We start from the raw sequence: 13,250 nt of genomic DNA on the forward strand, positions 1-13,250 counted from the left end.
CCCCAAAATTTCCCAAAATCCCCAATCCCCACCTTCGCTCTTCTTGGGCTCCACCTTGACCTTCTTGAGGCGTTTCAGCATGCCGCGCAGGTCGGTGATGCCGTACTGGAAGGCGATCCTCTCGTACTCGCTCTTCTTGGTGACGCCTTTGAGCAGCTCCCAGATCTCGGGGGGGATGGTGTCCTCCTCCTCCTCCTTCTTCCTCCTCGTCTCCTCCTCCTGGACTTCCCTGAGTTATCATCATCATCATCATCATCTTCATCATCTTCATCATCATCATCCTCATCTTCATCCCATTCCCACCATCCCATCCCATCCCAAAGTCATCCTATCCTCCTCCTCCTCCTCCTTCTTCCTCCTCGTCTCCTCCTCCTGCACCTCCCTGGGGACATGGGGTCATCTTCATCATCTTCATCATCATCATCATCGTCATCATCCCCATCATCATCCTCATCTTCATCCCATTCCCACCATCCCATCCCATCCCGAAGTCATCCTATCCTCATCCTCCTCCTCCTCCTGCACCTCCCTGAGTTATCATCATCATCATCATCATCATCATCCTATCCTCCTCCTCCTCCTCCTCCTTCTTCCTCCTCATCTCCTCCTCCTGCACCTCCCTGGGGACATGGGGTCATCTTCATCATTGTCATCATCCTCATCCCATCCCCATCATCATTATCTACATCCTAATCCCATCCTATCTCTATCCTCCTCCTCCTCCTCCTCCTCCTTCTTCCTCCTCGTCTCCTCCTCCTGCACCTCCCTGGGGTTTCATCATCATCATCATCATCATCTTCATCCTCATCTTCATCCCATTCCCACCATCCCATCCCATCCCAAAGTCATCCTATCCTCCTCCTCCTTCTTCCTCCTCGTCTCCTCCTCCTGCACCTCCCTGGGGACATGGGGTCATCTTCATCCCATCCTCATCATCATCATCCTCATCCCATCCCCATCCTCGTCCTATCTCCATCCCATCCTCCTCCTCCTTCTTCCGCCGCATCTCCTCCTCCTGGACATCCCTGGGGGATTCATCATCTTCATCCTCATCTTCATCATCCCATCCCAACGTCATCCCCATCCCATCCCATCATCATCCTCATCCCAACCCCATCCTCCTCCTCCTTCTTCCTCCTCGTTTCCTCCTCCTGCACCTCCCTGGGGTTTCATCATCATCTTCATCTTCTTCATCATCATCTTCATCATCATCCTCATCTTCATCCCATTCCCACCATCCTCATCCCATCCCATCCCATCCTCATTCTCCTTCTTCCGCCGCGTCTCCTCCTCCTGGACTTCCCTGGGGGATTCATCATCATCTTCATCTTGATCTTCATCATCATCATCCTCATCTTCATCATCCCCATCATCATCATCATCATCCCCATCCCATCATCATCCTTGTCCTATCTCCATCCCCATCCTCCTCCTCCTCCTTCTTCTGCCGAGTTTCCTCCTCCTGGACCTCCCTGGGGATTCATCATCATCATCATCTTCATCATCTTCATCCCATCCCCATCCTCATCATCCCATTCCCATCATCATCATCCTCATCCTCATTCCATCCTATCCTCATCCTCCTCCTCCTTCTTCCTCCTCGTCTCCTCCTCCTGGACTTCCCTGAGGGACATGGGGTCATCTTCATCATCATCATCATCATCATCATCGTCATCTTCATCATCATCCCATCCCATCCCTTCCCCATCATCCCGTCCCATCCTCGTCCTATCTCCATCCCCATCCTCCTCCTCCTCCTTCTTCCTCCTCGTCTCCTCCTCCTGCACCTCCCTGGGGGACATGGGGTCATCTTCATCATCATCATCATCTTCATCATCTTCATCATCTTCATCATTGTCATCATCATCCCATCCCATCCCCATCATCCCATCCCATCCTCGTCTTATCTCCATCCCATCCTCCTCCTCCTGCACCTCCCTGGGGACATGGGCTCATCTTCATCATCTTCATCATCATCATCATCATCCTTATCTTCATCCCAATCCCATCCCATCCCATCCCATCCCAAAGTCATCCTATCCTCATCCTCCTCCTCCTCCTTCTTCCTCCTCGTCTCCTCCTTCTGGACCTCCCTGGGGGTTTCATCATCATCTTCATCATCATCCTCATCCCGTCCCGTTCTCATCTCCACCTTCATCATCTCCATCCCATCCCATTCTCTCATCTTTATCATCTCCATCACACCTTCCTCATCCTCATCTTCATCATCGTCATCTTCATCATTTCCACCTTCATCATCTCCATCCCAATCCCAACTCCATCTTCATCATCCTCATCTTCATCCTCATCGCTACCTTCATCATCATCACCTCCACCTTCATCATCTCCATCCCATCCTCATCTCCACCTTCATCATCTCCATCCCATCCTCATCATCCTCATCTTCATCATCTCCATCCCATCCTCATCTTCATCATCATCATCTTCATCTCCATCCCATCCTCATCTTCATCATCATCATCTCCATCCCATCCTCATCTTCATCTTCATCATCTTCATCTCCATCCCATCCTCATCTTCATCATCCTCATCTTCATCCTCATCGCTACCTTCATCATCATCTCCACCTTCATCATCTCCATCCCATCCTCATCTTCATCTTCATCATCCCATCCTCATCTTCATCATCTCCATCCCATCCTCATCTTCATCTTCATCATCTCCATCACATCTTCATAATCTTCATCTTCATCATCTCCATCCCATCCTCATCTTCATCATTCTCATCTTCATCATCCTCACCTTCATCATCTCCATCCCAATCCCAATTCATCTTCATCATCCTCATCCTCATCTCCACCTTCATCATCTCCACCTTCATCATCCTCACCTTCATCATCCTCACCTTCATCATCCTCACCTTCATCATCCTCACCTTCATCATCCTCACCTTCATCATCTCCATCCCACCTTCATCATCCTCACCTTCATCACCTTCATCCTCATCCTCACCTTCCTCCTCACCTCCACCACCCTCACCCACCCCTGACCTTCCTCCCAGCCTCCTCCTCCTCCCCTCACCTCTTTTTCAGCAGCCCGCTGAAGTCCAGCTCCCCGGCCGCGTCGTCCTTGGCGTCACCCCTGCGTTTGGGGGGAATTTGGGGAATTTTGGGGTCTTTGGGGGCAAATTTGGGGAGTTTTGGGGGAATTTGGGGGGATTTTGGGTTCCAGGGGGAAATTTGGGAGTTTTGGGGGAAATTTGGGGATTTGGGAATTTTGGGGAATTTTGGATCTCAGGGGAGAAATTTGAGGGACATTTGGGGATTGTGGGGTCTCCAGGGGTAATTTGGGGTTTCCAGGGGAAATTTGGGGGAAATTTGGGGGAATTTTGGGGTCTCCAGGGGAAATTTGGGGTCACCAGAGGGGAATTTGTAGATTTTTGGGATCTCGGGGGAGTTTTGGGGTCTCCAGAGAAAATATGGGGGAAATTTGGGAGATTTTTGGGTTCTCCAGGGGAAATTTGGGGGATTTTGGGGTCCCGGGTGGGATTTTGGGGTCGCAATGAAGATTTTGGGGTCAGTTTGGGGTTTTTGGGGTCAATCAGGACATTTTGGGGTCAATCAGGGGGTTTTTGGGGTCCTGAGGGTAATTTTGGGGTCCCAATGAGGATTTTGGGGTCCCAGGTGGGATTTTGGGGTCCCGAGGATAACTTTGGGGTCCTGAGGGTAATTTTGGGGTCCCAGGTGGGATTTTGGGGTCAATCAGGGGGTTTTTGGGGTCCCGGGTGGGATTTTGGGGTCCCAATGAGGATTTTGGGGTCAATTTGGGGTTTTTGGGGTCACAATGAAGATTTTGGGGTCCCAGGTGGGATTTTGGAGTCCTGAGGGTAATTTTGGGGGCAATTTGGGGGTTTTTGGGGTCCCGGGTGGGATTTTGGGGTCAATTTGGGGATTTTTGGGGTCCTGAAGGTAATTTTGGGATCAATTTAGGGATTTTGGGGTCCCGGGTGGGATTTTGGGGTCAGTTTGGGGATTTTGGGGTTTCTGACTCACGTTCTCTTGAAGGCTTCCAGCACATTGTCAGAGCCAGTGGGGCGAGAGGCTGCGGGGAGACTTTGGGGTCACAGGGGGTTTTGGGGGTTTTTCGGGTTTTTTTAGGGTTTTTTGGGTTTTCCAGGTGATTTTGGGGTGTTTTCAGGTTTTTTTGAGGGTTTCCAGGTGATTTTTGGGTGTTTTTAGGGTCTTTTTTGGGGTTTTCCAGGTGATTTTTGAGTGTCTTTGTTGTGGTTTTTGGGGGTTTTTTTAGGGTTTTTAGGGTTTTTTGGGTTTTCCAGGTGATTTTTGGGTGTTTTCAGGTTTTTTTGGGGGGTTTTTTAGGGGTTTTTTTTGGTTTTTTGGGGTTTTTTTAGGGTGTTTTTAGGGTTTTTTGGGTTTTCCAAGTGATTTTTGGGTGTTTTTGGGGTGTTTTTAGGGTTTTTTAAGGGGTTTTTTTTTTGGGTGTTTTTAGGGATTCTTGGGTTTTCCCTGTGATTTTTCGGTGTTTTTGGGGTGGTTTTTTGGGGTTTTTTTGGGGGTTTCCAGGTGATTTTTGGGTGTTTTTGGGGTTTTTTTTGGGATTTTTTTAGGGGTTTTTGGGTTTTCCAGGTGATTTTTGGGGATTTTTAGGGTTTTCCAGGTGATTTTTGGGGATTTTTAGGGTTTTTCAGGTGATTTTTGGGTGTTTTGGGGGTTTTTTTTAGGGTTTTTTTGAGTTTCTTTTGGGGTTTTTGGGATTTTTGGGTTTCTCACCCTCGAAGTCAAGGTTGAAGGAACTAAAGTCCTTCTTGTCTTTGAGGGATTTTGAGTTTCTCATGGGATTTTTGGGGTTTTTTGGGGTTTTTTTTTGGATTTTTTAGGGGGTTTGGGGATTTTTTTCATTTTTGGGGGTTTTTTTGGATTTTTTTCATGTTTTGTGTGGTTTTTTGGATTTTTTTTTTTTATTTCTCACATGGTTTTGGGTTTTTTTTTCATTTTTTCATTTTTTGGGTGTTTTTGGGGATTTTTTAGGGGTTTTTTGGGTGTTTTTTGGGTGGGTTTTTTTTTGAGGGTTTTGGGTTTTTTGGGTGTTTTTGGGGTTTTTTTGGGATTTTTTCCCTTTTTGGGTTTTTTTAGGGTTTTTTTTGGTTTTTTGGATTTTTTTTCCTTTTTTGGGGTATTTCTGGGGTGTTTTTAGGGTTTTTTAGGGCTTTTAAGGTTTTTTTGGGGTTTTTTTTGGGTTTCTCACCCTCAACATCAATGTTGAAGGAACAACAGTCCTTCTTGTCTTTGGGGGATTTTGGGTTTCCCATGGGATTTTTGGGGTTTTTGTGGGGATTTTTTTTTTTATTTTTTGGGTTTTCCAGGTGATTTTCAGGTGTTTTTTGGCTTTTTTGGGGATTTTTTTCCTTTTTTGGGTTTTTTTGGGTGTTTTTTGGGTGTTTTTTGGGGTTTTTTGTGGTTTTTGGGTTTTGTGGTTTTGTTGGGGTTTTTTTGGGGGGTTTTTGGGATTTTTTTCCTTTTTTGGGTTTTTTAGGGTTTTTTTTTTAGGTTTTTTTTGTTTGTTTTTTGGGATTTTTTTCCTTTTTTGGGGTTTTAAGGATATTTTGGGGTTTTTTTGGGGGATTTTTTTCCCCTTTTTTTGTTTTTTTTGGGATATTTTTGGGGGTTTTTTGGGGTTTTTTGTGGGGTTTTTTGGGTTTTTAGGGTTTTTTGTGGGTTTTTTGGGGTTTTTTGGGGTTTTTTTGGGATTTTTTTTAGTTTTTTGGGGTTTTTTGTGGGTTTTATTTTGGTTTTAGGTTTTTTTTGTGGTTTTTTTGGGGTTTTTTGGGCTTTTTTTAGGGGTTTTTGGGGTTTTTTTAGGATTTTTTTGTGTTTCTCACCCTCGACGTCGATGTTGAAGGAACACGAGTCCTTCTTGTCCTTGGCTGTCACCTCACAGCGATAGTCACCTCTGTCCCCTGGCGCCACCTTGGAGATGGCCAGCTCGAAGGTGTACACCTGGGGACAGGTGGGGACAGTTGGGGACATTGGGGACATTTGGGACATCACTGGGGACATGAATGGGGATTTGGGGACATTTGGGGACATTTGGGGACATCATTGGGGACATTAATGAGGACATTTGGGGACATTTAGGACATTAATGGGGACATTTGGGGACATTTGGGACATCATTGGGGACATTCATGGGGACATTAATGGGGATTTGGGGACATTTGGGGACATTGGGGACATCACTGGGGACATTAATGAGGACATTTGGGGACATTTAGGACATTAATGGGGATTTGGGGACATTGGGGACATCATTGGGGACATTCATGGGGACATTAATGGGGACATTGGGGACATTCATGGGGACATTGATGGGGATTTGGGGACATTTGGGACATTGGGGACATCACTGGGGACATTGGGGACATTAATGGGGATTTGGGGACATTGGGGACATCAGGGGGGACATTTGGGGACATTTAGGGACATTCATGGGGACATTTGGGGACATTTGGGGACATTCATGGGGACATCAGTGGGGACATTTGGGACATTGATGGGATGTTGGGGACATTGGGGACATTATTGGGGATTTGGGACCATTTGGGGACATTAATGGGACATTGGGGATTTGGGGACATGGAGGACATCATTGGGGATTTGGGATATTGGGGACATCATGGGGGACATTAATAGGGACATTTGGGGACATCAATGGGGACATTGATGGGGATTTGGGGACATTTGGGGACATCAGTGGGGATTTGGGGACATTAACGGGGACATTTGGGACATCATTGGGGACATTCATGGGGACAACACTGGGGATTTGGGGACATTGGGGACATTTGGGACATCACTGGGGACATTGGGGACATTAATGGGGATTTGGGGACATCAGCGGGGACATTCAGAACATTGCAGACATCATTGGGACCTCTCCCAGTCCATCCCAGTCCAATCCCAGTCCAAACCAGTCCATCCCAGTACAAACCAGTCACCTTGGTCTCCTTGTCGCAGCTCTCCCTGAACTGGAACCTCGCCCCGCTCTTCACTCCCAGTTCATCCCAGTTCATCCCAGTCCATCCCAGTCCATCCCAGTACAAACCAGTCCAATCCCAGTCCATCCCAGTACAAACCAGTCCAATCCCAGTCCATCCCAGTACAAACCAGTCCAATCCCAGTCCATCCCAGTACAAACCAGTCCAATCCCAGTCCATCCCACCTTGGTCTCCTTGTCGCAGCTCTCCCTGAACTGGAACCTCGCCCCGCTCTTCACTCCCAGTTCCAACCATTTCCCCTTGAACCACTTGATACTGGGTTTGACTGGGAGCTGGGAGCCGTCCACCTTGGCCTGCAGCAGCACCTCCCCGCCTGGGGCAGAAACGCCAAAAATACCCCAAATTCAGCCCAAAAAATCCCAAAAATACATCCCAAAAATCCCCAGAATTCACCCCAAAAATCACCAAAATTCACCCCAAAAATCACCCCAAAATTCACCCCAAAAATACCCAAAATTCAACCCAGAAATACCCCAAAAATAACCAAAATCTGCCCCGAATCCACCCCAAAAATATCCTAAATTCACCCCAAAAATCCCCAGAATTCACTCAAAAAATAACCAAAATCTGCCCCAAAAAACCCCAAAACTCAGCCCAAAAATCCCCAGAATTCACCCCAAAAATACCCCAAAATTCACCCCAAAAATCCCCAGAATTCAACCCAAAATTCACCCCAAAAATCCCCAGAATTCACCCCAAAAAACCCCAAAATTCAGCCCAAAATTCAGCCCAAAAATCCCCAGAATTCACCTCAAAATTCACCCCAAAAATCCCCAGAATTCAACCCAGAAATAACCAAAATTCAACCCAAAAATACCCCAAAATTCACCCCAAAAATCCCCAGAATTCAACCCAAAAATCCCCCAAAATTCAGCCCAAAATTCAGCCCAAAAATCCCCAGAATTCAACCCAAAAATAACCAAAATTCAACCGTAAAAAACCACAAAATTCATCCCAAAAATCCCCAGAATTCAACCCAGAAATACCCCAAAATTCACCAGAATTCACCCCAAAATTCACCCCAAAAATCCCCAGAATTCAACCCAAAAAACCCCAAAATTCACCCCAAATTCACCCCAAAAATCCCCAGAATTCACCCCAAAATTCACCCCAAAAACCCCAGAATTCAACCCAAAAATAACCAAAATCTGCCCAAAAAACCCCCAAAATTCACCCAAAAAATCCCCAGAATTCACCCCAAAAATAACCAAAATCTGCCCAAAAAAACCCCAAATTCAGCCCAAAAATAACCAAAATTCAACCCAAAAATACCCCAAAATTCACCCCAAAAATCCCCAAAATTCACCCCAAAAATACCCCAAAAATCCCCAGAATTCACCCCAAAATTCACCCCAAAAATCCCCAGAATTCACCCCAAAAATAACCAAAATCTGCCCCAAAAAACCCCAAAATTCAGCCCAAAAATCCCCAGAATTCAACCCAAAAACACACCCCAGAATTCACCCCAAAAATCCCCCAAATCTACCCCAAAATTACCCTAAATCTGCCCCAAAAAACCCCAAAATTCACCCCAAAAATCCCCAGAATTCACCCAAAAATTCACCCCAAAAATACCTCAAATCTGCCCCAAAAATACCCAAAAACACACCCCAAAACCCCATGAATCTACACCAAAACCTACCCCAAAAAACCCCAAAAATACCCCAAATCTGCCCCAAAAATCCCAAAAATACATCCCAAAAATCCCCAGAATTCACCCCAAAAATAACCAAAATCTACCCCAAAATTACCCTAAATCTGCCCCAAAAAATCCCCGAAATTCACCCCAAAATTCACCCCAAAAATACCCCAAATCTGCCCCAAAAATACCCAAAACCACCCCAAATCTGGCCCAAAAATACCCCAAAATCTACCCCAAAATCTGCCCCAAAAAATTGCGAAAATTCACCCCAAAAATACCCCAAAATCTACCCCAAAAAAACCCCAAACATATACCCTAAAAATACCCCAAAATTCACCCCAAAAAAACCCCAAAATACACCCCAAAATTCACCCCAAAAAACCCCAAAACTGCCCCAAAAATACCCAAAATTCACCCCAAAAATCCCCAGAATTCACCCAAAAATTCACCCCAAAAATACCCCAAATCTGCCCCAAAAAATCCCCAAAATTCACCCTAAAAATACCCTAAATTCACCCCAAAAATACCCAAAAAATATCCCAAATCTGCCCCAAAAAAATCCCAAAATCTGCCCTGAAATTCACCCCAAAAATACCCCAATCTACCCCAAAAATACCCAAATCTGCCCAAAAAAATGCCAAAAATACACCCTAAAAATACCCCAAATCTACCCCAAAATTACCGTAAATATACCCCAAAAAATCCCCAAAATTCACCCCAAAAATCACCAAAATTCACCCCAAAAATCCCCGAAATTCACCCCAAATCTGCCCCAAAAAATACCCTAAATTCACCCCAAAAATACCCCCAAAATATCCCAAAAATTCACCCTAAAAATACCCAAAAATCCACCCCAAAAATACCCCAAATCTACCCCAAAAAATCCCAAAATCTGCCCTGAAATTCACCCCCAAAATACCAAAATCTACCTCAAAAATACACCCCAAATACCTCAAAATCTACCCCAAAAAAATCCCGAAAATTCATCCCAAAAAACCCCAAAATTTACCTCAAAAAAACCCCAAAATCTGCCCTGAAGTTCACCCCAAAAAACCCCAAAATCTACCCCAAAAAATCCAAAAATACACCCCAAAAATATCCAAATCTACCCCAAAATCTACCCCAAAAATCCCCAAATCTACCCCAAAAACACCCCAAAAAATCCCAAAAATGAACCCTAAAAATACCCCAAAATCTACCCCAAAAATACCCCAAAAAACTGCAAAATTCACCCCAAAAAAACCCCAAAAATCCCCAAAATCCCCTAAAAAATCCAAAAAACCCAAAATCCCCCAAAAATATCCCCCAAAATCCCAAAAACTCCCAAAATCCAAAAAAATCCCCAAATATCCCAAAAATCCCAAAATCCCCCAAAATCCCCCCAAAACCCAAAACCCCCAAAAACCCCAAAACCCAAAACCCCCAAATACTCTCCAAAACCCCCAAAATCTCCCTAAAATCCCAAAAATCTCCCAAAAAAACCCAAAACCCCCAAAAAATAAAAAATCCCCAAAAATCTCCAAAACCCCAAAACCCCCAGAAAATCCCCAAAAATTCCAAATAATCTCCCTAAAAATCCAAAATCCCAAAATCCCCAAAAATCCTCAAAATCCACCAAAAAATCCCCAAAAATCCCCAAAATCCACCAAAAAATCCCCAAAATCCTCCCAAAAATCCCCAAAATCCACCCAAAAATCCCAAAAAATCCTCAAAATCCACCTAAAAAATCCCCAAAATCCTCCCAAAAATCCCCAAAATCCACCATAAAAAATCCCCAAAAATCCCCAAAAAATCTCCAAAACCAAAAAAAATCCCCCAAAAATCCCCAAAATGCCCCAAAAATCCCCCAAAAAATCCCAAAAAATCCCAAAAATCCCCAAAAAACCCCCAAAAAAATCCTAAAAAAATCCCCCAAAAATCCCAAAAAAATCTCCAAAACCAAAAAAAATCCCCAAAAAATCCCCAAAAATCCCCAAAAATCTCCAAAAAGTCCTCCAAAAATCCCTCCCAAAAATCCCCAAAATGCCCCAAAAAATCCCCCAAAAATCCCAAAAAAAATCCCCAAAATCCCCAAAAATCCCAAAAAATCCCCAAAAATCCCCAAAATCCCCAATCTCCTCACCGCTCTCCACCAGGACATTCTGAGGTTTGCTGATGAAAAGTCCTTCAGGATCTCGAGGCTCAGGAGGGTGAATGTCGTCTGGGGAATTTGGGGAATTTGGGAGAAATTTTGGGGAAATTTGGGGATTTTTGGGGGAAATTTTGGGGTTTTTGGGATTTTTTGAGTGGATTTGGGGATTTCTTGGGGAAATTTGATTTTGGGGTTTTTAGGAATTTGGGGGATTTTTTGGGATTGTGGGAATTTGGGGGTATTTGGGGGAAATTTTTGGGAAGTTTCAGGGGGAAATTTGGGGATTTTTTTGGGAATTTGGGGATTTTGGGAAAATTTGAGATGGGGAAATTTGGGGAAATTTGGGAATTTTTTTGGGAAATTTGGGGATTTTTGGGGAAAATTTGGGGATGTTTGGGGAAATTTGGGGGATTTGGGGATTTTTTGGGGAAATTTGGGAGAAATTTGGGGGAAATTTGGGATTTTGGGGGAAATTTGGGTAATTTTCGATGGATTTGGGATTTTTGGAAAATTTGGGGATTTGGGAAATTTGGATTTTGGGGGATTTTTGGGGAATTGAGTTTGGGCAATTTGGGATTTTGGGAAATTTGGATTTTTTGGGGATTTTGGAAATGGGGAAATTTGGGGATTTGGGGCAGAAATTTGGGGGATTGGGGGAAATTTGGGGAATTTTAGAGTGAATTTGGGAAATTTTGGGAAAATTTGGGAATTGGGGAAATTTGGGATTTTGGGAAATTGGGGTTTTTGGAGAAAATTTGGGGTTTTTGGGAATTTTGAAGCAAATTTGGGATTTTTGGGAAGTTTGGGGATTTTGGGGGGAAATTTGGGGATTTTTGGGCAAAACTCACCTAAATCGTCTTTGGGTTCTGGAAAGAAATGGGAAAAGTGAGAGAAAAACCCAAAATCCAAAAAATTCCCAAAAATATCCCAAAAATCCCCAAAAATCCCCCAAATTCCTCCCCAAAATCGCCCCAAATCCCCCAAATTCACCCAAAATCCCCAAATCTACCCAAAATTCTCCCAAAATCCCAAAAATTCACCAAATTTCTGCCAAAATCCCCAAAAATTCTCCCAAAATTCTCCCAAATTTCCACCATAATCCCAAAATTCTCCCCAAAATTCACCCAAAATCCCCAAAATTCTCCCAAAATCCCCAAAATTCTCCCCCAAATCCCCAAAATTCCCCCAAAATTCACCAAATTTCCACCAAAATTCTCCCTAATTTAGCCAAAATTCCACTCAAAATACCCCAAATTCCCCAAAATTCTCCCCAAATTCCACCAATTCTCCCCAAAAATACCCAAATTTTCCCCAAAAATCCCCAAAATTCTCCCAAAATCCTCCAAAATTCCTCCTCAAAATTGCCCCAAATCTCCCAAATTCCACCAAAACCCCCAAATTCTCCAAAAAATTCTCCCAAAAATTCTCCCAAAATCCCCAAAATTTCCACCAAAATCCCCAAATTTTCCAGAAAATTCACCCCAAATCCTTAAATTCTCCCAAAATCCCAAAAATTCTCCCCAAAATTCTCCCCAAATTCCACCAATTCCCCCCAAAAATCCCCAAAATTCCACCCAAAATCCCAAAATTCTCCCAAATTTCCACCAAAATCCCCAAAATTCACCAAATTTCTGCCAAAATCCCCAAAATTCTCCCAAAATTCTCCCAAAATCCCCAAAATTCTCCCCAAATTCCACCAATTCCCCCCAAAAATCCCCAAATTTTCCACCAGAATTCACCCAAAATCTCCAAATTTCCACTCAAAATACCCAAAATTCCCCAAAATTCTCCCCAAATTCCACCAATTCTCCCCAAAAATACCCAAATTTTCCAAAAAATCCCCAAAATTCTCCCAAAATCCTCCTCAAAATTGCCCCAAATCCACCCAAAATCCCCAAATTCTCCCAAAAATTCTTCCAAAATCCCCAAAATTTCCACCAAAATTCTCCCAAATTTCTCCCAAAATGTCCAAAATTCTCCCAAAATTCTCCCAAGTTTCCACCAAAATCCCCAAAATTCTCCCAAAATTCCACCCAAAATCCCAAAATTCTCCCAAATTTCCACCAAAATTCTCCCAAAATCCCAAAAATTCACCCAAAATCCCCAAAATTTCTGCCAAAATTCCCAAAAATTCTCCCAAATTTCCACCAAAATCCCCAAATTTCTCCCCAAATTCTCCTAAAATCCCCAAAATTCTACCAAAATCCCAAAATTTCTCCCAAATTTCCACCAAAATCCCCAAATTCTCCCAAAATTCATCCAAAATTCCACCAAAATCTCCAAAATTTCCAAAAAAATTCTCCCCAAATTCCACCAATTCTCCCAAAAATCCCCAAATTTTCCCCAAAATTCTCCCAAAATCCCAAATTCTCTCACCTTTTGGAGTTTCCTCTCCTTCTTTTTTCCCATTTTCCTCTTTTTTTCCATTTTCCTCCTTTTTCTCC

General features: G+C 43.8%; 1 protein-coding gene across 1 annotated transcript in view; it reads right to left on the bottom strand.

The window, feature by feature from the left end:
- Positions 1-10,885, bottom strand: part of MYBPC2 (myosin binding protein C2) — a gene marked incomplete at its 5' end in the record, with an annotated part of 98,215 nt that extends 87,330 nt beyond the window's left edge. Inside the window, 6 exons of the mRNA XM_085045400.1 lie at positions 33-229; positions 3,043-3,102; positions 4,014-4,062; positions 5,858-5,975; positions 7,198-7,346; positions 10,798-10,885. Of these exons, the coding sequence (XP_084901526.1) occupies positions 33-229; positions 3,043-3,102; positions 4,014-4,062; positions 5,858-5,975; positions 7,198-7,346; positions 10,798-10,885 (661 nt within the window). The remainder of the gene's footprint in view (positions 1-32; positions 230-3,042; positions 3,103-4,013; positions 4,063-5,857; positions 5,976-7,197; positions 7,347-10,797) is intronic.
- Positions 10,886-13,250: the final 2,365 nt, after the last annotated feature.

The sequence above is a fragment of the Lichenostomus cassidix genome, unplaced genomic scaffold (genome assembly GCF_008360975.1).
Source record: "Lichenostomus cassidix isolate B80296 unplaced genomic scaffold, HeHo_3.0 HiC_scaffold_38, whole genome shotgun sequence".
Taxonomy (NCBI): Eukaryota; Metazoa; Chordata; class Aves; order Passeriformes; family Meliphagidae; genus Lichenostomus; species Lichenostomus cassidix.